General features: G+C 49.1%; 2 protein-coding genes across 4 annotated transcripts in view; one reads left to right on the top strand and one right to left on the bottom strand.

The window, feature by feature from the left end:
- HELZ2 (helicase with zinc finger 2) overlaps positions 1-9,038 on the top strand; it is a 30,611-nt gene extending 21,573 nt beyond the window's left edge. Inside the window, exons 10-20 of the mRNA XM_023939720.2 lie at positions 403-488; positions 871-1,002; positions 1,236-1,403; positions 1,613-1,754; positions 2,232-2,348; positions 2,767-2,959; positions 3,757-3,891; positions 4,127-4,345; positions 4,595-4,751; positions 5,245-5,412; positions 5,889-9,038. Of these exons, the coding sequence (XP_023795488.2) occupies positions 403-488; positions 871-1,002; positions 1,236-1,403; positions 1,613-1,754; positions 2,232-2,348; positions 2,767-2,959; positions 3,757-3,891; positions 4,127-4,345; positions 4,595-4,751; positions 5,245-5,412; positions 5,889-6,013 (1,642 nt within the window). The 3' untranslated portion in view covers positions 6,014-9,038. The remainder of the gene's footprint in view (positions 1-402; positions 489-870; positions 1,003-1,235; positions 1,404-1,612; positions 1,755-2,231; positions 2,349-2,766; positions 2,960-3,756; positions 3,892-4,126; positions 4,346-4,594; positions 4,752-5,244; positions 5,413-5,888) is intronic.
- A 660-nt stretch (positions 9,039-9,698) lies between these two features.
- On the bottom strand, positions 9,699-13,393 carry FNDC11 (fibronectin type III domain containing 11). Of its 3 annotated transcripts, XM_086853342.1 has the most exons (3): positions 11,670-12,364; positions 11,299-11,459; positions 9,699-11,200 (listed from the first exon to the last, which is right to left on the bottom strand). In XM_086853342.1, exon 3 carries the CDS (start codon positions 10,729-10,731, stop codon positions 9,763-9,765), a length of 969 nt encoding a protein of 322 aa, XP_086709468.1. In that variant the 5' UTR covers positions 10,732-11,200; positions 11,299-11,459; positions 11,670-12,364; the 3' UTR covers positions 9,699-9,762. The 3 variants fall into 3 exon arrangements, with proteins under 3 accessions (XP_086709468.1, XP_086709467.1, XP_023795492.1); XM_086853341.1 differs by lacking the exons at positions 11,299-11,459; positions 11,670-12,364 and adding an exon at positions 13,249-13,393 and having other exon boundaries at positions 9,699-10,749; XM_023939724.2 differs by lacking the exons at positions 11,299-11,459; positions 11,670-12,364 and adding an exon at positions 12,771-13,356 and having other exon boundaries at positions 9,699-10,749.
- Positions 13,394-20,179: the final 6,786 nt, after the last annotated feature.

Consider the following 20,179-nt stretch of genomic DNA (forward strand, 5'->3'; position numbering starts at 1 on the left):
TTTGCCCTTCCTCATACACAGCAAAGGCTGCTATGCACCCCCAATGCTGTAGCATTCTCAGGGCAGAATATGCTTCCTGTTCCATCATGAATTTTAGGAAACATTGGAAGCTAATCCAGTAAAAGGGAGTGGGCCATAACAAAACAGAGTTGGGACAGTAGTTTTGTTCCTTGCTCTCAACATCTTTACAGGCTCAGCTCTTCAGTCAGTTGAGAAATGGTCCCAGATGCAGAGGAGCAGAGTTAAGTTAAAGTTACTTGTGGTTTAAGTTCTTTGTGGAAGGAGTTAATGCAATAACAAAGCAGAGAGAAAGAATAAGTAAAGCTGTTATGCAAAGCTGAATTACTACTTTTGCTATTTTATGCTACATTCCATTCATTCCTATTTTTCCTTGTCTGTCAGACGGAAAGAAAAAGCACTTTGGAAGCTCAAGTATGCCTCTGATCTTGCTAAAAGCATCGCCCTTGGCCACGAACCTCCTCAAAAACGTAAGTGCAAATAAAGTGCAAACCTTTCTTACCTTGTGGCTACTTGCTTCTGGCCAGGCAGGTGCCCTGGCAGTTTCTGTGGGCCCTTGTCATAGGGCTGATGCTCCCACACCGGGAGGTTCCCCTGGCAAGGGAATGAGAGGAGCTGCTGTGTAATTTGGGATGCCCTGCTGGTGGCTGGCACAGCTGAGATTGTCATCCCCAGGACTGACAGACATGGTTCATGGGCAGAGTATCTTGGCACGGGATAAGGATTATTTCTAGGTGGTCTTGTAATGGACCACCATCACTAGGTACCTGCTGCACCCTCTTGCTGAATCACTTCTGTGCTGCCCTCAGTAACTTTCTTTAAATTTGTTTTCTTGGCTCTTTGCTGTAACAGTGACAATATCCAGATTCCTGCAGCAAAATTCCTTTGATATCCCTGGTAACAGCTGGAAACTTAACAAGAGTCAGAAACAGGCTGTTCTGGATGCTCTAAAAAAATCCTTCATGCTCATCCAAGGCCCACCAGGTAAGGGGGGACAGCAGAACACTCCTGCTGTGGTATGGATGGCAGGTGAGAGCTGATCTGCTGCTTTCCATAGGACCCTCAGTGAGCCAGGAGAAGGGAACGTGGGTTGGCATCACCTACAGCTGTGCAAGGCAGTCCCCTCCATTCTTGATTTTGTAGCTCATCAGCTGGATGCTGATCCAGAGCATGTGTTGTGGTTAAAATGTTCTCAGCATACTCCTTTTTTTTTCTAGGCACAGGGAAGACCGTTGTTGGAACTCACATTGTCTACTGGTTCCATAAATTAAATGAGGAGAGTGTTGAGAAGGACAAAACAGCATGCTTGGAAGATGAAAAGGACAAGAAGAGAAAGTGCATCTTGTACTGTGGCCCATCCAACAAGTCTGTTGATGTTGTTGCTGGTAACTATCATCTCTTAAGCCCCTGAAGTGGCTTGTACTGGTGGGAGGGAGAACATGTGGTGTGGAGGGGCAGAAAGTGGGGCTGGTCCTTACAGAAGACCCTGCACTGTAGGGCGAGGACCAGTGGAGATGGGATGATGAGTGAGGGGCAGGGAGAGAGCATCACCAGTGCCTGCTGCTGTCTGAGCAGAGCTGCCTTTCTTCTCCAGAGATGCTGCTGAAGGTGAAGAACCTGAAACCACTGAGGGTTTATGGGGAGGCCATTGAGACAATGGAATTCCCATACCCAGGGAGCAACCGGAACATCTCCCGTAAATCCCTACGGGATGCAAAGCCAAAACATGAGCTCAGGTAGGACAGCATGGCCCTGCAGGCTCCTAGGATGCTGGGGAGAGGTAGCTTCTGCATCAGTAATGCTGAACAAACCAGAGCAAATAGTTTCATTCTACCACTGCAGAGCAGCACTATTAACCTGCTTTCTAAATAATTTGTAATTAATTTTTTCAAGTGAATGTGTACATTCTAATGTAGCACCTAGTCAGGAAATCCAAGTTGTTGAAAATTCCATAGATGTTTTCATCTCCTTCTGGAACAGCCCTGAATGTCTCTGGCTTCATTCCTACTTGCAGCTGCTAAAGGGAAGCAGTTGTATTTTATGTCCTCAAGGTTGAATTATTTGGTCTACAAAGATGGGAAAGTTTGGCTGTGAGTTTTTTAGCTAATGGGGCTTTTCCACATAGGCAGGTGGTGTGGTCTGCTTCACTGTAGAAGAAATCACTCAGGTCTCAGTGTTGAGGGAAAATATTTATATATTGACTCTTTATTCAGCAAAATAATCCTGCATCATCTCATCCGGCGGGCGCCCAGCCCCTTCTGGGAGAAGATCTGTCACTTTGACACTCGGGTGAGGAACAGAGAGGAGATCACAGAAGCTGAAACAAAGGAGTGAGTAGGAAGAGACCGTGGTGAGAGATGGCTGACTTTGGCTTTGTGTCACCTCTGAAGCACAGATTAATAAACTGTGTGTTCAGAATAGTGATAAAAAATGATGAGCTGGAGGTTACAGGCACAGAGCCTCAGAATCCCTTTTGCACTGGTGCTGTTGTCCATCTGAACCAAAATTCCTATTCTGCCTGTGTGACCCTTGAATCCTGCACCCAGAGCCCCTCCCCTGTTGAGTTCAGGACAAAGTACATTTCCTACAGTGTCCATCCAAAGCCCTTTTCTGGGAAGACCAGCTCATCCTGGGGAGGGATGTGAGGCCATAATCGTTTGGGAAAGCATGACCTCTGCCTGGTTCCTGCATGAGGAATCTGAAGGTGTTCCCTTATGCATAACCTGGTGTTTTCTGCATCAACACTAGGTACAAAAATTGGTTGTCACAAGGTCGCTCGTATCAGCTGGAGCGTCACGATGTCATCCTGTGCACCTGCTCTGTCTCATCTGCCAACGCCCTGGAGCAGCTCAATTTCAAGCAGATAATCATTGATGAGTGTGCCATGTCCACAGAGCCCGAGACCCTCATCCCCTTGGTCTGCCACCGCCGTGCTGAGAAGGTATGTCCCTGCCAAAGATGTCTCCGGGACAGCTGCTCAGGGCTCTCAAACCTCTTCCATCCTTTACCATGATGCTCTTACAAGACCTGGTAGGATTTTAAGGTTTGTGCTTCTTTATGGGGTGGGTATTGCTGCCACTGAAAAAATATTCTGGCCCAGGTACAAAGTATTAGTGTCACAAGAAGCATAGACACAGCTGGGGCTGTTCAACCTGGAGAAGAGAAGGGTCCAGGGAGACCTCAGAGCCTCTTACAGTGCCTAAAGGGGCTCCAAAAGCAATGGAGAGGGACTTTGGACAAGGGCAAAGTGACAGAGTGACAGGGCAAGGAGGAATGGCTTCACACTGACAGAGGGCAGAGTTCCATTAGATATTGGGAAGAAAGTCTTCCCTGTGAGGATGGTGAGGCTCTGGCAGAGGTTGCCCAGAGACGCTGTGGCTGCCCCATCCTTGGAAACGTTCAAGGACAGGTTGGACAGACCTTGGGGCAGTCTGGTCTAGTGGAAGGTGTCACTGCCCATGGCACGGGGTTGGAAAGAGGTGAGCTTTCAGGTTCCTTACAACCCAAACCATTCTGTGATTCCAGATTTCTATGGTTCTTTGTTTTCCTCCCATCAGATGGAAACGTTATCTAGAACAGGATATTTATATCATGTCCAATGTGGTCTTTGGCTGAGGTTGCTGGAAACGGAACATAAATAGGTAGCACCAAATGTCTGTGCACAAACAGCCTTTCAAAGAGCTGATGGCCTTTGCAGTGCCACCACCTCGCAGCTGAGGAGTCTGCTCTTCCTTCCAGGTTGTTCTGCTGGGGGATCACAAACAGCTGCGGCCAGTGGTTAACAACGATGTCTGCAAGAGTCTTGGCATGGAGATGTCTCTGTTTGAGCGCTACCAGGGACAGGCGTGGATGCTGGACACGCAGTACCGCATGGTGAGGCCCTCCCGTGGATTGCCTTCTCTCCATCACAGAAAATCGAGGCTTGCCTTAAGCAGCAGATAGTCTCCATTAGTGCTTCCCCTTCCTAGACACAGGATTATATCTAGGAATATGCCAGTGCCAGTTCCAGGTGAATGGCACTGTGGGTGAAGCCGGCCCAGAAAGACGCTGCAGGGTGAGAAGCTCCTTGGGTTTCATTCACCTCAGTTTCCTCCCTTTTCTCTGCCAGCACAAGAGCATTTGTGAGTTCCCATCCCAGGAGTTCTATGAAAGGCGGCTGAAAACAAGTTCTCAGCTTGTTCAGAAGCCCAGCATGCTCCACCACAGAGGTAACAACTGCTGCCCCATCATCTTTGGGCACGTGGAAGGGAAGGAGCACTCCCTCATGATTTCTACTGAGGAAGGAAACGAGAACTCCAAAGCTAACCTGGAGGAAGTGGCACACGCGGTGAGCAGGGTCCTGGGAATTGCTGGGGGTGCAGAAGGGAGGGTGTTGTGCTGGAATTGTGGAGGGATGATAAAGATATAAAGATATAAAGATGAATAGCGTCTGCCTGGTGCCTCCCGGGTCTGGAGCACAGCAGGACGCCCCTGGGCAGAAACAGGTGCAGGGCAATGTGATCCTAAGGTCGGCACTGGGGAGGGGGCTCTTCCCCCCGGCCCCGCTGCCAGGTGAGCAGGACTCTGGTCCCCCCAGGTGAGGATTGCCAAGCAGCTGACACTAGATGGCACCATCCGGCCGGACAGCATCGCCATCCTCAGCCCCTACAGTGCCCAGGTGTCCGAGATCAACAAGAGCCTCCAGAGGGAAGGCATCCGCGGGGTGACCGTCTGCACCATCATGAAGAGTCAAGGTGAGGGGATGGGAAGGGGAGGTTGGGTCTGACCCCTCCTGCCTTCCTGAGATGCTCCTCACAGATACAGCCTTCAAGCAAACCCTACCCCAGGGTCACTTCAGCCAGGGAAGACCAGATTTCTGGGTGATCTGTGATTATAATAAATCCTTTGGAAGCCTCTGGAGTTCTTGGGCAGGGTGAGGCTGCTGAAGGCAGGAAGGTGGAGGGTCTCCAGTGGAAGATTTCTAGTGAAAGGTTCCCTGCCCATGTCAGGGAAGCTGGAACACAGAATGTTTCTTCCAAACAAAATCATTCTGTGATTCTGTGCTTCTGTATCTGAGAAGGGTGTTAAAGAACTGTCAGAAGACAGTTCTCTTTGGAAAGCAATGATCAGGAGTCCAAAGCCTCCAAAGCTGGAGAAACCCTGAGGGTGGCAGTAGAGAAGTGAGTGGGATAGAGAAATGGCCAGATGCTTCCTTCTAAGAAAATCTGGTCTGCTTCCACTTTCTAGGAAGTGAATGGAAATACGTGATCCTGTCAACTGTACGTTCCTGCCCCCGGTCTGAGATCGATAGGAAGCCCACAAAGAGCTGGCAGAAGAAATACCTGGGGTTTATTACCGACCCAAACCAGGTCAATGTTGCCATCACACGAGCTCAGGAAGGACTCTGCATCATAGGTGGGTATCCTTGGAACATGCACAAGCCTTCAGGGAAATAGGATTCTCAGATAAAAGGGTGGTGATCCAAGCTAGCACAACAAGTGGTCTTGCTTTATTCTTCTGCCCTTTAGTCTGGGCTTTTGAAACTGGGCAATCTGGGAAAAGCAGAGCTCATTCACAGCTTGAATACAAGCAAGTGTAGTTATTTTTTCGCACTCTTTGTTTTAGACCCTGTTGTTTCTGTTGCTTTCGTGCTAGAGCTCTGTCCTAAGAAAAATCTGGCTGCTCATTTTGCTCCTAATCATGCAGGTGTAGGCTGTGATGTGTAGGGAAGCTGCTCATAGATATGACAGCATATCAGGGAGCTGGGATTTCACAGATATCTATGTCCCTGCAAGTGACCCAGCCCCCTTAGCTAGAGGTTAAAGACAAAAATGGTACCAGCCCAGCCTCTTCTGGCCACTAACCTGCTGTCCCCATCCCTGTGCCCACAGGGAACCGGTACCTCCTGGAGTGCAACCCTTTGTGGAGGAGACTGCTCCAGCATTACTACCAGCACAACAGCTACACTGCAGCCCAGGAGATTCGAGTCAGGAGGACCTCAGCCATCTCCCGGTGAGGATAGGCCCCCTCTGCCTGAACTGCATTATGTGTGCCTTGGGAAGGACCAAAGCTTTCCATTATTCAATGACCTACAGAGCCAAATGCAGCAGGGGATCTGGGAGCTTCCTGCACCATGACAGCTTCAGCGTCTGCTTCAGCATCTTGAGCTGTTTTTAATCAGTGCAATCTTGGGCAGGAACTTTCAATTCTAGCAAACCAAAAAGGCATTGGAGATAGATGATGGGCATGTGACTTTACTGATGATGATACTATTTTTGTAACTGTAAGTTGCTCAGCAGAACCCTCATCCTACCTGCCACAGCAGCTGCAGTTTGGGGGGGGCAAATATTACTCCAGCTGCCAGGATTGTACTTTGGGGATCAAATGCTCAGTCCTTTCATCAGGGTGGAACGACTGCATGCAGTGGAGTGGCACAGTAAGCTGCTGTTTGCCATGGAGGACCAAAGTTTCTGAGTACTGCCTTTCATTTTAAATCCAAGGACAGGAAATTTATAAGACTTCTTATTTTTTACTTTTTTTTTTTTTTTTAAGTGAAGGAGGAAAGCAACAAGAGATGCATGCACCACTCTTTGTCTAGCCAAAATGTTCTCTAAGCATGTAAATATCGCAACAGCAAGACCAAGGTGATTTTGTAAATAGATTTATGTGTTCTTTGTATGAAGGAGATTGTCCTCACCAGCATAAAGGCAACGAAAAGCGGGGACCTCTCCTACCAGGAAAAGTTGGGATTTGTCAGCCCATTTTAAACTGTTCAGAATTTTATTTGATATCTCCTGTTGATCCCCCCTCCTTTTCCTCCCCCACTTTTTTTAAAGCTGCTTTTAATTTATTAACTTTTAACTCCGTGAATTTGTTTCACAGCCTTATGGCCTGAGTTTTTAAGAGCAGTGAACGAGTGTATGTGTATAATGTATTTTTATATTTTCTGTAGCCAAACTGCTGTGAGCTGGAAGCTGTGGTTCATCAGAGAGGCTACTTTCACCCAGTGACATGTGGCTGGTAGAGATGTATTGTGGTGAATGGTGCTCTCTGAGAATCACAGAGCTGCTTTTGGAAGCATGACAGTTTTGAGGGAGGGTGTCTTTTATCTCATTTCAATTCTGAATGTATGAAGTGCCTGCCTCGGCTCTCCCCAAGCCACATGCTTGGCTGTGCTTAGACTTTCATGTGGGATGGAGCTGAGATGCAATCACACAAGTTTTCCTTGTGGCAGGGATCCCTGTGATGTCCCAGCACTGTGGCAGGAGGAATTTTGTCCTGTTTGCAACCGAAATCCAGCGTGGCTCTTTCCTGTGTGGAGGAATGGCAATAGGAAATCATTGTATCTGGAAAAGTCTCCATTTAATGCTGTGTTTCTTCTACTGAATCTGTGTCAGACTTGATTCCAGAACCTATGGAGAGGTTTTGTTGTTCTCTTCCTAGTTTAAGCTACCTTCCTGCAGTCTGCCTTTGGGGGGTTTGAGCTGCATGCCAAAGACCACCCAAGCTTGCTCTTGTCCTACCGAAGCATAAGAGTGGGCATATGGCTGGCACTCCATGAAGGATAAAAACCCATAGGAAGTATCTCCTGCTGGTTCTAAAGATGCTTGGTAAAAGCTGGTAAGGTGTAAAATTCATTGTTCCTATTTGAAGTCATCCTGCGTGGGATCTTAAAAGATTCTTCAGCAGCCTGATTAGCAAATATTATTGCAATTCCAAAATAAGATTGTCTGGGGATCAATCTGTGGACTATTGAAATGCAATCATCTAACTCAGATGCTATGGAGAATTGCAAAAAATGCTGGAATTGTTGGGATAACGACTTTAGCACGGTGCCAGCTTCATTTAACAATGGAACTTTGGTTCCTTTAGAACCAGTGGGTCTCATTTTCATGATCTCCTGTAAGTGAAGAGTTTCTCCCCTGGGTTTTGTGCTGATTATTTCATACAGGTAACACAAAAAAGGAGACTCACCCCAGATTTAGTGGCTTAGTCAGTGCCCCTGGGAGGGGATTTGGCCAAGAGAGAGTCCTCATGAAGCAGGTCCCTTTGTCCTTAGTGGGAAAAAAAGTGTTTATTTCTACTCCAAGGAGGTAGAATGAAATGTTTTGCTTGATCACTTCTGTGTTGCAAGACAATATACATGTTATTTTTATTTTTTCCTCTGAGGATGTATTTTTATAACTGGTGATTAGGAAATGCACCCAAGCAGCAGTTACAGCCAGGCTGGGCCCTAGGGCTGCTGGTGCTGTCAGCAGGTTCCTGGAGAGCTGGTCATGCAATAGTCAGGGATAGCAGAAAGTGCAATTAAACTTTTTATAGACTGTAGTGACAGCTGAGTATCGTGTTCTTGTCCTTATGCTCATGGAGAGAATCATAGAAATCAATAGAGGAAAGACAGTTCAAATTAGTCTGGTTTCATTTGCACGCAGAGTTTTGAATTTACTTTTGGAAGAATTTTATGTTCAAGCAATATTCTTAAAATACCAAACTTTTGGTAATCCCAGTAGGAACACCCTGGCAGTGTGGTGCCCAGGGCATCTGTCCAGTCACAGGCTCTGTGTTCTCCACAGACAAAGACAAAAGCACATGGCTGCAGGACACAAATGTCAGTTCATCCGACAGCATTAACTTAATTTCCTCGGCACTAGCTAGAGCTGGAGCACAAATTGAACAAGGGGAACCTGTGCATGCAGCCAGTAGTGAGCCCAGCATCAGGCTGGCTGGACTGTTTTTGAGGATTTGGACAGATCTGTGTAGGACAATCAATTTACTGCAATAAATTGTTGGGTTTTTTAAAACTAGAAATGAAATGTCAAGTGGCATGAAGTCTGAATTAAGGAACTTGAAATGGGGCAGGTTTTTATCTTTTGTATGTCTGTGACTTGCAGCGAACCTCAAATGACCTTTTGGATACAAATATTTTTATCTGCTTTGACTGTTCATAAGAATGAACCTCAACATTCCTTTTTTGATATTTAAGCCATAATTGTAAAAATGATTGAATTTATTTAAATAATAAATTTTATTATGAAAAGGTCTATTTATGTGATGGTTTGACTAGAATCTGTGTGGGAACAGCTCTGTTTGGACTGAATCAAATGATAAAAAAGAAAATTAACATTAATTGCAGGTTTTAGGCAGAAAAATAATTTTTTACATATTGGTGTATTACCCTTCCCTGTTTGTTGGGAGGCTTGGGCATTATTTATTGTTGGGTTTTGGCTGTTTGTGGGTTTTTTTTATTAAAGGGATCTTTTCATGCACTATAGGGGGTAAAGTCATGCTTAGGTTCTTACATGGCACAGGGTGTAGAGGGTGAGAGAAACCAGTGATGGACATAAGTCTGGGGAGGTGATTTGAAGAGCTTAAGAGTTCAGGTATTTTGGAGGAAGGACAATAAAAACCCAAAACATCATTGGAAGAAGCTGACACTGAGTTTCACATATTTCAATGTATGGAAAGCACTGGATGGCAGAAATGCTTCTGTCTCCTGTGCTCTGCTTTGGAGGTGTCCTGCAAGATTTCCTGGTTCTGGCTGCTCCCACCTATTGCCTCTGGCAGTGGGACAAAAGTGTTGAGTCCCAAATGCTGCCTAAAGATGTTATTTTTTGCAGAAAATTTCGAATGGCTTACTGCTAACCTGGAAAGATTTTGGGAAGGCACCTGTACAATTGCTATTGAAAACGGAACGAGTTTGATTTTAAGCAAACTGTTTAAACAATTTATTTTTAATTACTCTTACTCATCTTTTTCATTAAACCATTAAACTGGGGGAGTCGGTCTCGAGAGCCTCCGCATCAGGCTGCGGTTGGGGGCTTCCTTGGTGTCTTCAGTAGGGTGAGTTTTTGTCTTCAATACAATGCAGTCGTGCCACTGCGAGTAGACGAGCGTGTGAGTGTCGGATCTCCTCACTTTGAACTCGTACAACCTGCCAGGCAGCAGGTGGTTGATTACACACGGGTTGGAGATGACTTCCTGGGTCCGACCGTATCCTGGCTCTGTCTGACTGTCATCTGTCACGAGCTTGATCTCCAGCTGCCATCGTTCAAGGTGTGACTCTTGACTTTCAGTGAACCATTTGAGCTGGGCCCAGGTCTGGCATGCAAATGACTCTATCCGATCAAAAATCGGCGGCTTCTTAGTGTAGATAGAAAAATTAATGGGAGGGTGTAGAGCACCTCCAAGATGTATCTGTGACACCAAACTGTGCTTGACATGGAGCTTCCTTGGCTCCTCCAAGGAGATGAGCTTATTGAAAAACATGGAGAGCTTGAGCACTCTCTTTATATTCAAGTCCCACTGGGAGAGGAAAGTTTCCACGTCACAGATCTGTACGTAACGGCTGAGCTCCTCCCGACCTCGTTCCAACTGTTCCAACAGCTCAGTTAAAAGTGCCAGCTGGATTTCAGTCTGTTTTTTTCCCACCTTCTTGATCTTCTGTAGTTGGCAGGGGTTTGCTATTTGCAAGATGTCAGCAAAAATCATCATATTGTTCTGGTCTCTCACGCACACGTGTCTGGGCTCAAACTTCAAGTAAAAGTAACACTTCTTCAGAAGATGAACTTTGTTCCAGTGGTACTGGAGGTGGTGAGGGTTCAGGTCAGAGCGCAGGAAATCCAGAACAAGGTTTTTGTTTCTCAGGTACTGCTCCATGCTGGCATTGTCATCCTGTTCTTCTCTGGGTGCTGTACTGTCCGAAGTGGTTTCATTCTCATGCGAAACCTTAGCCATGTTTCCAAAGCTTGGGTGCTGTGTAGGAAAGTAACAATAATAACATTAAGAACCAAAGGGAAAGCAGCTGTGAGGGAGTACAATCATGGCTGTGACTCTTCTCTCTTAATTAAAGCTTAGCTTATAAAGAACTGTCAGACTAGATGTAGTTCCAGAGGAATTATCCTTTATACTTGTATGGTTTCTAATGTTTTGTATCCTCTACTTATATGTATTCCAACTGGTCTCCCTCTACCTGCCCTTGAGAGGTTCTACCTCTACTTAATAGATTCACTGACAGGAACTATTCTCTGATACACTCTGCCAAAATTTCTCCCTATCTTATTATCTTGTTTCATTTTAATTAGCTGCCTTTGTACTCCTGTAAGCAATTTCTTTCCATTCTTCTGCCTCTCTGGAGATGCCTATTTTTCTCTCTTTGTAATCTGCCAGGCTGTTGAGGTTTGAGGCCCATCTCCTCAGCCAGTTCCTACAGATATATAATCACGTTGGTGACTCAAATTAACCCTCTGCCCCCACGTGAGCTGGAATGCAGCAGGCAGAACAACACAATCCACCCAGTGCCACCTCACAACAGCTTCCAAGAGGAATGACAGCGTTTTCCTTGTGCTTCTACCTTCACCAGTGGATTGACAGTCATAACCTGACAGTGTTTTCTGTGATGTGCTGCTTTCCCTATCTCTGGGTTCAGTTTGCATCATCTCAGACCATGAGGTCTATTTGCTTTTCTGCAATGTACAGCAAGAGAATGACATAAATGTAAAGCACCTGTAAAGTAACAGTTTGCTGTGGGGGTGTTTAGGCAGTGGTTCTTACAGCACCACTTCTGCTGGCTTAATCTTAGCTGTTTACAGGGCTCTGAAGTGAGGGGACAAGAGGGAATGACCTCAAACTGACAGAAGGCAGGGTTAGATGGGATATTAGGAAGAAATTCTTACTTGTGAGGGTGGAGAGGCACTGGCACAGGTTGCCCAGAGAAGCTGTGGCTGCCCCATCCCTGGAGGTGTTCAAGGCCAGGTTGGATGGGGCTTGGAGCAACCTGGGATAGTGGAAGGTGTCCCTGCCCATGGCAGGGCATTGGAATGAAATAAGCTTCAAGGTCCTTTCTAACTCAAACCATTCTGGGATGATTTTATACTTCATTTACTGGCAAAAATGTGCCCTGGCTGATGGTGCCATCTGTGCCAAGGTGGAAGGTGTTTGTTGTGCTTTAGCTGAAGTGCCTGTGGCTCACACAGCTTATGTACCATAAATACTTATGTATTTATTAGCTAAATAAATACCTGTGTCCCTGTTCTCAGTGACACTGTAATGAGAACTCAGACAGATATTTAGGTGGTTTTCACAAGCTGAATACACTTGATTTTAAAACAAAATAAATACAGTATTCTGAAACTAAGATCTAATTGGGATATCTTCATTCTTACATGCCCTATAGAAGCTAGATAATGAGATCCACTTAACAAAGACATTTTTCTTGGTCTCATTTTCCCTAAATTCATAACAGAACTAATAACACTTCCTCATAGGAATTCCAAGCATTTGTAAACCTTTCAGCTGTCTGGCCCTGAGCTGCACCACAGTTTATAGTAAGTCACTCATTTGCAACTTTATCTTCCAAGAGAGCTGCCAACTAAAAGAAAAACAAGCTGTATTTCCTTTTCACGTTTTTCTTTCCACAAAAAAACCCCGACCTAAACCAAAGCAGTGCCAGCTCCCGGCATCGTGCACGAAGCAGCAGGACCAGCACATGTGCCAGGTGACATTCCCCACTCTTGGAGGGATTTGGCTCTGCCGAGCAATGTGTTTGCCCACAGACCGAGCTGTCATTGTGCTTGTTTTCCCTTGCTTTTTCCCGTGCTTTTACATCCCGTTTTTTGTTTTTTTTTCCCCTCCTGCCGGAGAGGGCGGGCTGCATTCCCTGCACTGCTGCTCTGTTTGCAGCCGGGGAACGGGGGCTGCATCACCCAAGGAGGGGGCTCTGTGTTCACCCAGGCCTGGAGAGGTCCCGGGGGCTGCCCCCTCGGCCTCCGGCCCACCTTGTCAGGCCCCGGAGCTGTGTCCAGGTGCTCCTCAGGCCCCGGGAGCTGTGTCCAGGTGCTCCTCAGGCCTCGGGAGCTGTGTCCAGGTGCTCCTCAGGCCCCGGGAGCTGTGTCCAGGTGCTCCTCAGGCCTCGGGAGCTGTGTCCAGGTGCTCCTCAGGCCTCGGGAGCTGTGTCCAGGTGCTCCTCAGGCCTCGGGAGCTGTGTCCAGGTGCTCCGGTCCCGGCGCGGCCCGGCCCGGCCAGGCCCGGCAGGACGCGGCCGTTGCCACGGCGACCCCTCGGCCTGGGGAGCTGCGGCCGAACCAGGACAAGCCCTGGAATCGCTCGTATCCTCCCCTCCGTAATTCACAGAATCGTTTGGGTCGGAAAGACTTTAAAGCTCATCCCGTTCCAAGCCCCTGCCATGGGTAGCGATGGCAGTAAATCCCAGTAATCTCCTTCCCGGCCGCTTTCCCCTTCCCCGGTCCCTCGGACCTTCGGAGGCTGCAGGCTCGGTGACAGCGGGCGTCGTGGGGAGAGGGGACCTGCTCTGCCCGTGCAACGAGACGTGTCTGCAGCGTCTGCTAAGTGCTGACATGGGGCAGCACACGGCGCTCGATGCCCACTGCTGTGTCACAATGGGATGGTGGCACCGGGGAAGATGGAATGTAACACCGTGGAACCGTGAAGTGATGGATTCACAGAATGGCTTGGGCTGGAAGGTCCTTGTTCCACCCCCTGCATGGGCAGGGACACCTTCCACTGTCCCAGGCTGCTGCAAGCCCCATCCAACCTGGCCTTAAGCACTTCCAGGGATGGGGCAGCCACAGCTTCTCTGGGTAATCTGTGCCAGAGCTTTACCACCCTCACAAGTAAGAATTTCTTCCTAATATTTGATCTAAATCTCAGATAAAGCCCTCTGGGATTTATGGCTGCATATTGCTATTGCTGCAAATGGGGGCTTATTTGCATCTCGAGGGAGAATCTTGCAAAGTCCATCTGAGGCCAGACACCAATGCTTCACTCTCCACAGTAAAACTGCAGCTGTTTCACAGTGTCAAGAGTTTTGTTAAACACATAATCCTTATGAAAGAGCTGTGTTGAAATAGGATATAAAATGTTCCATTAAGTGCAGCAAACTTCCTTCTGGGAAGGAAGGGATTTTCCTGCTCTGCTTTCCTATGGGACCTGGCCACCCAGTCAGCTGTGTTACTGTGGAGAAGAGCGTGCCTTGTCTGGTTCATGGTGGCAAGCTCCATACCCCAACTGGTGAACTCCTCAGCAAGCTGGTCAAGCCTCTGGGGCTGAAGGTGCCTTTGTACTCCCTGCTATTAAATCTTTGGGTCAGGGCTTAGCCTTAATGCTGTCTGGTGCACTCAGCTGGAGTATCTCCGCTAAGCTTTTTTAATTGAATGACAGGCAGGATCCATAACGACAGCCCCAAGCTCCTGCTTGAACATCAAGGGAGGAGGCGATGTGTCATTTTAAGAAATCAATGCATCTTCTCAAGGCAGCCAGAGCTTACCATTTCATTTCACAGCTGCCAAGAGATTAACTATACAACTGTCAGGTGTGATCCTCTAACAGACAAAGGAGATAACAAATATGAGTGAAAGCAGGTTGGTAGCCTTGTTTGGAGAGGAGGGCCAGCAGAGATTAGTATTTGATAATTACACAAAGTTTCTGTGGGAAATGAATGTCATGGGTCTCGATCCTGTTGTTTGGACTGTGTGTGCTGGGAAATGGAGCTGTCCTTTCCAATCAGCCTTGGTGGTCTGAGGGTATGAGAAGAGTCCTGTGGAGGTCCAGCTTACCTTGCCTCCTTTTCCAGCTGGGTTCTGTGCCAGATACCCAAGGAGGAATCATGGAATCATAGAATTACAGGATGGCTTGGTCTGGAAAGGACCTTAATGCTCGTGTCCTTTCACTTGAGCACTTTTTATAACCACAGCATAGTGCGTGTTTGAAATGGGGTTATGGCTGGAGTTGTGCAGAGACTTGCACTGACCTTGCTTGTACTTCTATTGCCATAAATACTAACCTGAATCCCAACTTTAGCGTGGAAAAATGGAACCCCTTTGGCTGTCCCTACCCTGAGCTGCTGGCTAAGCTGTTTTCTTGGTTTTAGGGATAGGAGAATAAACCTGCTTAGAGTCTGCAGAAATTTTAGTGTTTTCCATCACTTTTCATCAGGGATCAATTCAACTATAGGATTTTATAGCATTCTATGAATCTCTTTGAATTAATACACATACAAATGTGTTTGAAGCCTTCAACACCATGTAACCCTTTGCCCTCCTCATCAGCTGAGCTGTCTCCATGACAGAGCTGACGGCCACTGTCACTCTGTTTGTCACTCTGCCTGTCCACAGCATCAAAATAAAGAACTTGTTAGTCCTGTCTGAGATCAAGATATAAGCAGACAATTGATTTTCCTCCTTCTTCTCATTAGTGAGCTCTGACACTTAATAAAACATATATTTCCCCACTCAGGGTAAGCAAAACATCTAGATAGTGCCTGTCAGATAAGGCTGGGAGCAGGGATTAATCTTTATGGAAAATCAATAGCTGGAACAGAAAAATTGGCAGAACCCAAATTAAAAGTCGCTGGCAATTTCTGTCTTCATATTTCACATCTTCTGCATTTCTGAAAAAGAGACTCGCTGTAAAGGCAACAACCACAGAGGAGGGTGGACTTTGTGTCTGCTTCCTCTTCTGCTGCTTCCAGGTGGTACCTGGCAGGTGGAGGTGGGTCCCAGGTTTGGAGCAGCTCTTTGGGCAGCACTTCAAGGTGATCACTGTCCCAGAACAGAGGGCTGTGCACCACTCACCTTTCTGCTAGAGGTTGTGTCCCAATGGCAGCACTGTCATGAAAGTCTCCCAGCATCACCTCTTCCAGGGTGCCTGAGTTATCCCTGCAGCCCCAAATAGTACCCATCCTTCAAGATATTCACCTGGCTGTGTGGAAGCAGGATTTTCAGAGCAACATAAAGGCTGCAGCCCCCATCATCACAAGGGTATGACTGATTTACTCACTGCTTTCTCCCAGTTTCACTGGTGCCTCAAATACCTGAAATAAATTATACATTCCAAATATATTCCAACTCTAAATCACAGCCACACATCAGTGAACTCGTGGCGTTTGTCAGACTCTGATTCAGAGGCTCGCTTTGAGAAGGAAGAGGAATTAAAGTTTTCTAAGGAACCCGGGGGAAGGAGGGAGGGAATTGCTCTTGTGGGATGCAAAAGCCCCAGCTGGACCAGGGCAGGAAAGAGTTAATTGTGTCCCCGAGGCTGCAATTATCTCCAGCTCATTACACCCACCAATGGCACCCGAGGAAGGAGCCCCAAAGCCTGGACGTGCCAGAGTTTTGTAGTGCTGTTTGCATACAGCAGGTCAATAAATTTGGGGGTTTGGAGACTGGTTCGGGACAAAAATCTTCCCTGGTCTGAGCCTCGCGATCATGCAGGGCTGAGTGCCCCATATTTCCACAGGAGCAGTTGCCTCCTAGGCTCTTCTTTCCTCCCCTGATGATGGATGGACAGCCTGGACAAATCTTGGCACCAAAGGGGACCCCTGGGGTGGGCACCCCCTCCTTTCTCCAGCGGTGACATTAATTTAAGCTCCCGACACGTGCGGACATGAGAGTGGAGAGCCCATCTGAGCCGCAGGCTGCAGCAGCTCTGGTTTATTGATGATCTCGCTCAGGGAGATGGAGCAGGGTCAGGGGAGCTCCTTTATCTTGCTGGAAGCTCATCAAAAGCCCGTTCGAATCTCCTTGTGCTGTGCTGAGCTTTGCAGGACAGATGTCCTTGAGCGTAAGTTCAAGGCAGGTTGTCCTGTCCCAGGTCCCATGAGACATCCCTTGTGGCAGCCTCATTCCAGCAGCGAGCGTGCTTCCCTTTTTTCCAGGAAACTTCCCAAGGGGGTCACGTTCCCTCGGCTGTGGGAGAGCAAAGACGGAAAATGGGAAGCTTGCTGAGCCTGCGGCTTTGTCCCCTGGTCACTGCTCCGGGCTGTGCCTGGCGGGGAGCACAGCCGGGATGATGCCGGGGTGCAGCATGCCTGGGGAGCTGGATATCTGCCCTTCCCAAGGAATGGGACATGGACACAGCTCAGGGCTCGGGCATTGATCCCGCTGGGAGCGTGGGGACCGGCACAGCCGCGGAGCAGGGCAGGCAGAGCTGCCCTGCTGTGATTTATCGCCCGGCTGGGCTTGTGCTCCCTCCCATCTGTCTGGGCTTCCATCTCCCATGGATAAATCAGCCTGAAGCGTTTGATCCCACAGCAGCAAGGGGAACTGCAAACTTCCAGGGCAGGAGCAAGGCAGGGACTTTTATTTCTTGAATGCTACAGTGGTTTAAGGAACATTTGTCTGTGTGAAAGGCCAGGACTGTGACATGTCTGTGCCACAAGGAGGGATTGAGGCTCGCAGTGAGATAACCTGCTTGGGTTTGTGGAGAAGGGGAGGTGAACACTGCACAGCCAGTTTAGTGCCCTCACTGATCCCCAGAAAGCTTTTCGGGGGAGTGGGGGGACATGAGCATCTTTCACACGACCAGACACTGGCCCTTCCTGGGTTAAATGGAACTGACTGTGGGGCTGGATCTGTGCAGAGGGAGCAGACTCAGAGCGAGGAGTCATGTTGAGCTTTGCTGCTGGTCACAGGGATGCTCTCCCCAGGGGCTCATCCATCCCCTATGCTGAGGCAGGGGCTGTGGCACCCTATGGCTGTGATCCAGGGGAGATGGAGGGGATACAGCACAGGGCCAGAGCAGGGGCTCCTCTGGGAGCCCTGAGAGCCCCTGGCTCCAGCAGCAGGACAGAAGGGTGAAGTCATGCCCATGTCATCCCATCCATCTCTGCTGCTTGCAGGCTGGTCCCGGGGGAAGTGCAGGCTTTGGCAGCTCTAAGTGGGGTTGGAGGCGGATGCAATTCTGGAGAATAAGATTCCCTTGCAAAACCTGTAAAATGAAAAAATTAAAGTTCTTGGCTGAGAAGCTTGTTTAGAGATCTTATCTCTGGCAGAGGAAATAGTTCTTAATTCCCTCCCTTGATGCCTCCCAGCAAGTTCTGGGTCCCCAGAGGGGCACAGGCCATCAGCTCTGTCAGGAAATGAGCTGGGGAAGCAGCTTTTGTTCACGGAACTGAGACTGACCCGAAGTGGCTCTGGGTGATGCTGCTGCTGCTGCCACGTGCAGTCCCTACTGTGGGGAGAGGCAGGTGGGGTGTGCGTGGGGTGGGCAGACTGCACAATGCATTTGAGACAGATTGCAGGCAAAAATCACATATTTTGAAGCCTTGGGTGGAATCAGGAGGTGGTTTGGGCGATGCTGCTCCCCCTGCTCAATCCCCTGGGTCCCCTGGGCAGGGCTGCCTGGGTTCTGCAGAGGGAGGAATGGGGGCCACGGCCATTACACACACACTGCACTGCTCCTGTCAGCGCTGGGGAGGTGCTGGGATATTGTGTGCAGTGGCATGAAAGGTATTTAAGCTTGGTGCCATCCGTGCCTTGTGTGCTTTGTGGCAGAGCACTGGGGCTGGGCTGTCCAAGGACCCTCTTGACTGTCTTGCCATTGAACAGAGGGACAGGGGATGAGGAGGGTCCAGGCTTCTGCCTCATAGTGGGTCACTGGGGAGAGCAGAGTCCCTGCTCATTTGGCTTTTGTCCCTTGTGTTTATTGTCACCTCCACCCGCACCGAGAGCCTCCTCTGAGTCATCTCCCAGCTCAATGGAGTGTGTGGGCTTAGTGCTGCTTTAGCTGTTCATCCTCTGCTGTGCTGGAGCCTGACACGGGCAAGTGGAGCAATTCATCAATGTGGGGATGAGGCAAATGAATGTCCTTTGCCGATACAATGGACCTTGCTCTCCTCCCACCAGCTCAAGCAGCAGCTGGTGTCGCTCTGGCTCACAGAGGGCTGCTGAAGTGGCTGCTGCTTGAGGAGCTCAAGAGGTCTTAAAAGAAACATGGACTTATGTTTTGTGATTAAAGACTTAGTGCTTCAGCTGTAAAACACAGCTTCTTTGGAGAGGAGGCTCTTGAAAATGTTTCTGTGTGCAAGCAGATAGAGAGAGCAAAGCCATGGCTGCAGCACCTCACCTCTGCTCTGAGGTTTAACCAGGTGAGGTTGGTGCTGACACTCAGGGAGTGTGACTGGCCTCACGGCCACAGTGGCTGCCAGGGCTGTCCTTGCCTTTCCCACGCTGGCCCTGGCTGTGGCCTTTGCCACGTGCAGTTCTGCCCCAGCACAAGCCCCACTCCCAAACCCCAAGGAGCACAGGGCTGGTGGCTCTTGGGGGATTCTGTCAGCTGTCAAATGCTTGAAGCACCTTTGTGGAGTTCAGCAAACCTCTTTGCATATGAAATAGCAGGTCTCCAGAGAGCAAATCCAGAGTGAAACATCTCTCCTGGTGACTGACATCAACTTCCTCATTAATGGTGCTTTTCAGCTGTGCTGTGCGGTCACCTGCTTTTACCGGCTCCTCACCTGCTGCACACGTGAGAGGCTCCAGCCCCAAGCTCCTGCTGGGGTTCAGTTTCACCCCATTTTCAAGGGCTGAGATGGGAATCGGAGGCCATGGAGCTCACAGAGTGTATTTTGGGTCTGGTCACAAAGAAGAACAAGATGCCACGAGCCTGGAGGCAACATGATCCTTGTCATCGGTGTAGCTTAAACCAGGGGAAAGAGCAGAAGTGTTCTTGGAGGTGCCACAGCACTTGTGACAGAGATTTTGGGGGTGACTGCATTTGGTGGGGAACAGCAGTGTAGCACAGTGAGTCTCTGCAGCTGCACCTGTCACCAGGACAGGGACAGTCTCGGGGTTTGTCCCACACTGGGGGCCAGTGTGACTGGAGGCAATGCAGCCCCTTCCCTGACTGCAGGCCACATGCTCTGGGCAGGACTGGGGGGGATGTTTCAGCACCCCAGGCTGCCCCTCACAGTGGGTGCTGCACAGCGAGTGCCCAAGATAACCCAGCAGGAAGCGTGAGGAAACACAGCTTGGGGCCCCCTTGCCAGCCAGTGAGCGGGGCCGCTCTGGCATCACTCCGGCTGTGGTCGACCAGCATCCCCGCGGCCCCACTGGGCTGAAAACATCCATTTTAAGTGCCTGTCGGCAGCGATTAAGGAGCACAATGCTGACGGCCGTGCGGGGGGAGCCCACGGCCACGCGGTGCTGGGGCTGCCGCAGGGGGAGCGGGAGGGAAGGACTGGCTGCCCAGCACGTCCCGGTGCAGGCGCTGCGGCTGCCGCGGGTCGTGCGAGGCTGCAGGGCCGTTACGCAAGGGCTGGCGAGCAGCAGAGCACAGCCCCTGGATGCCTGGACATCCTGTGTCCCACGCCGGCTCGGGGTGGCCCCAGGCTGCTGGGCACCTGTGGAACATCACATATATAGGAAAGCTTCTCGTGGCTGCAGGATGCGGC

The sequence above is a fragment of the Cyanistes caeruleus genome, chromosome 16 (genome assembly GCF_971803275.1).
Source record: "Cyanistes caeruleus chromosome 16, bCyaCae1.hap1.1, whole genome shotgun sequence".
Lineage (NCBI taxonomy): Eukaryota > Metazoa > Chordata > Aves > Passeriformes > Paridae > Cyanistes > Cyanistes caeruleus.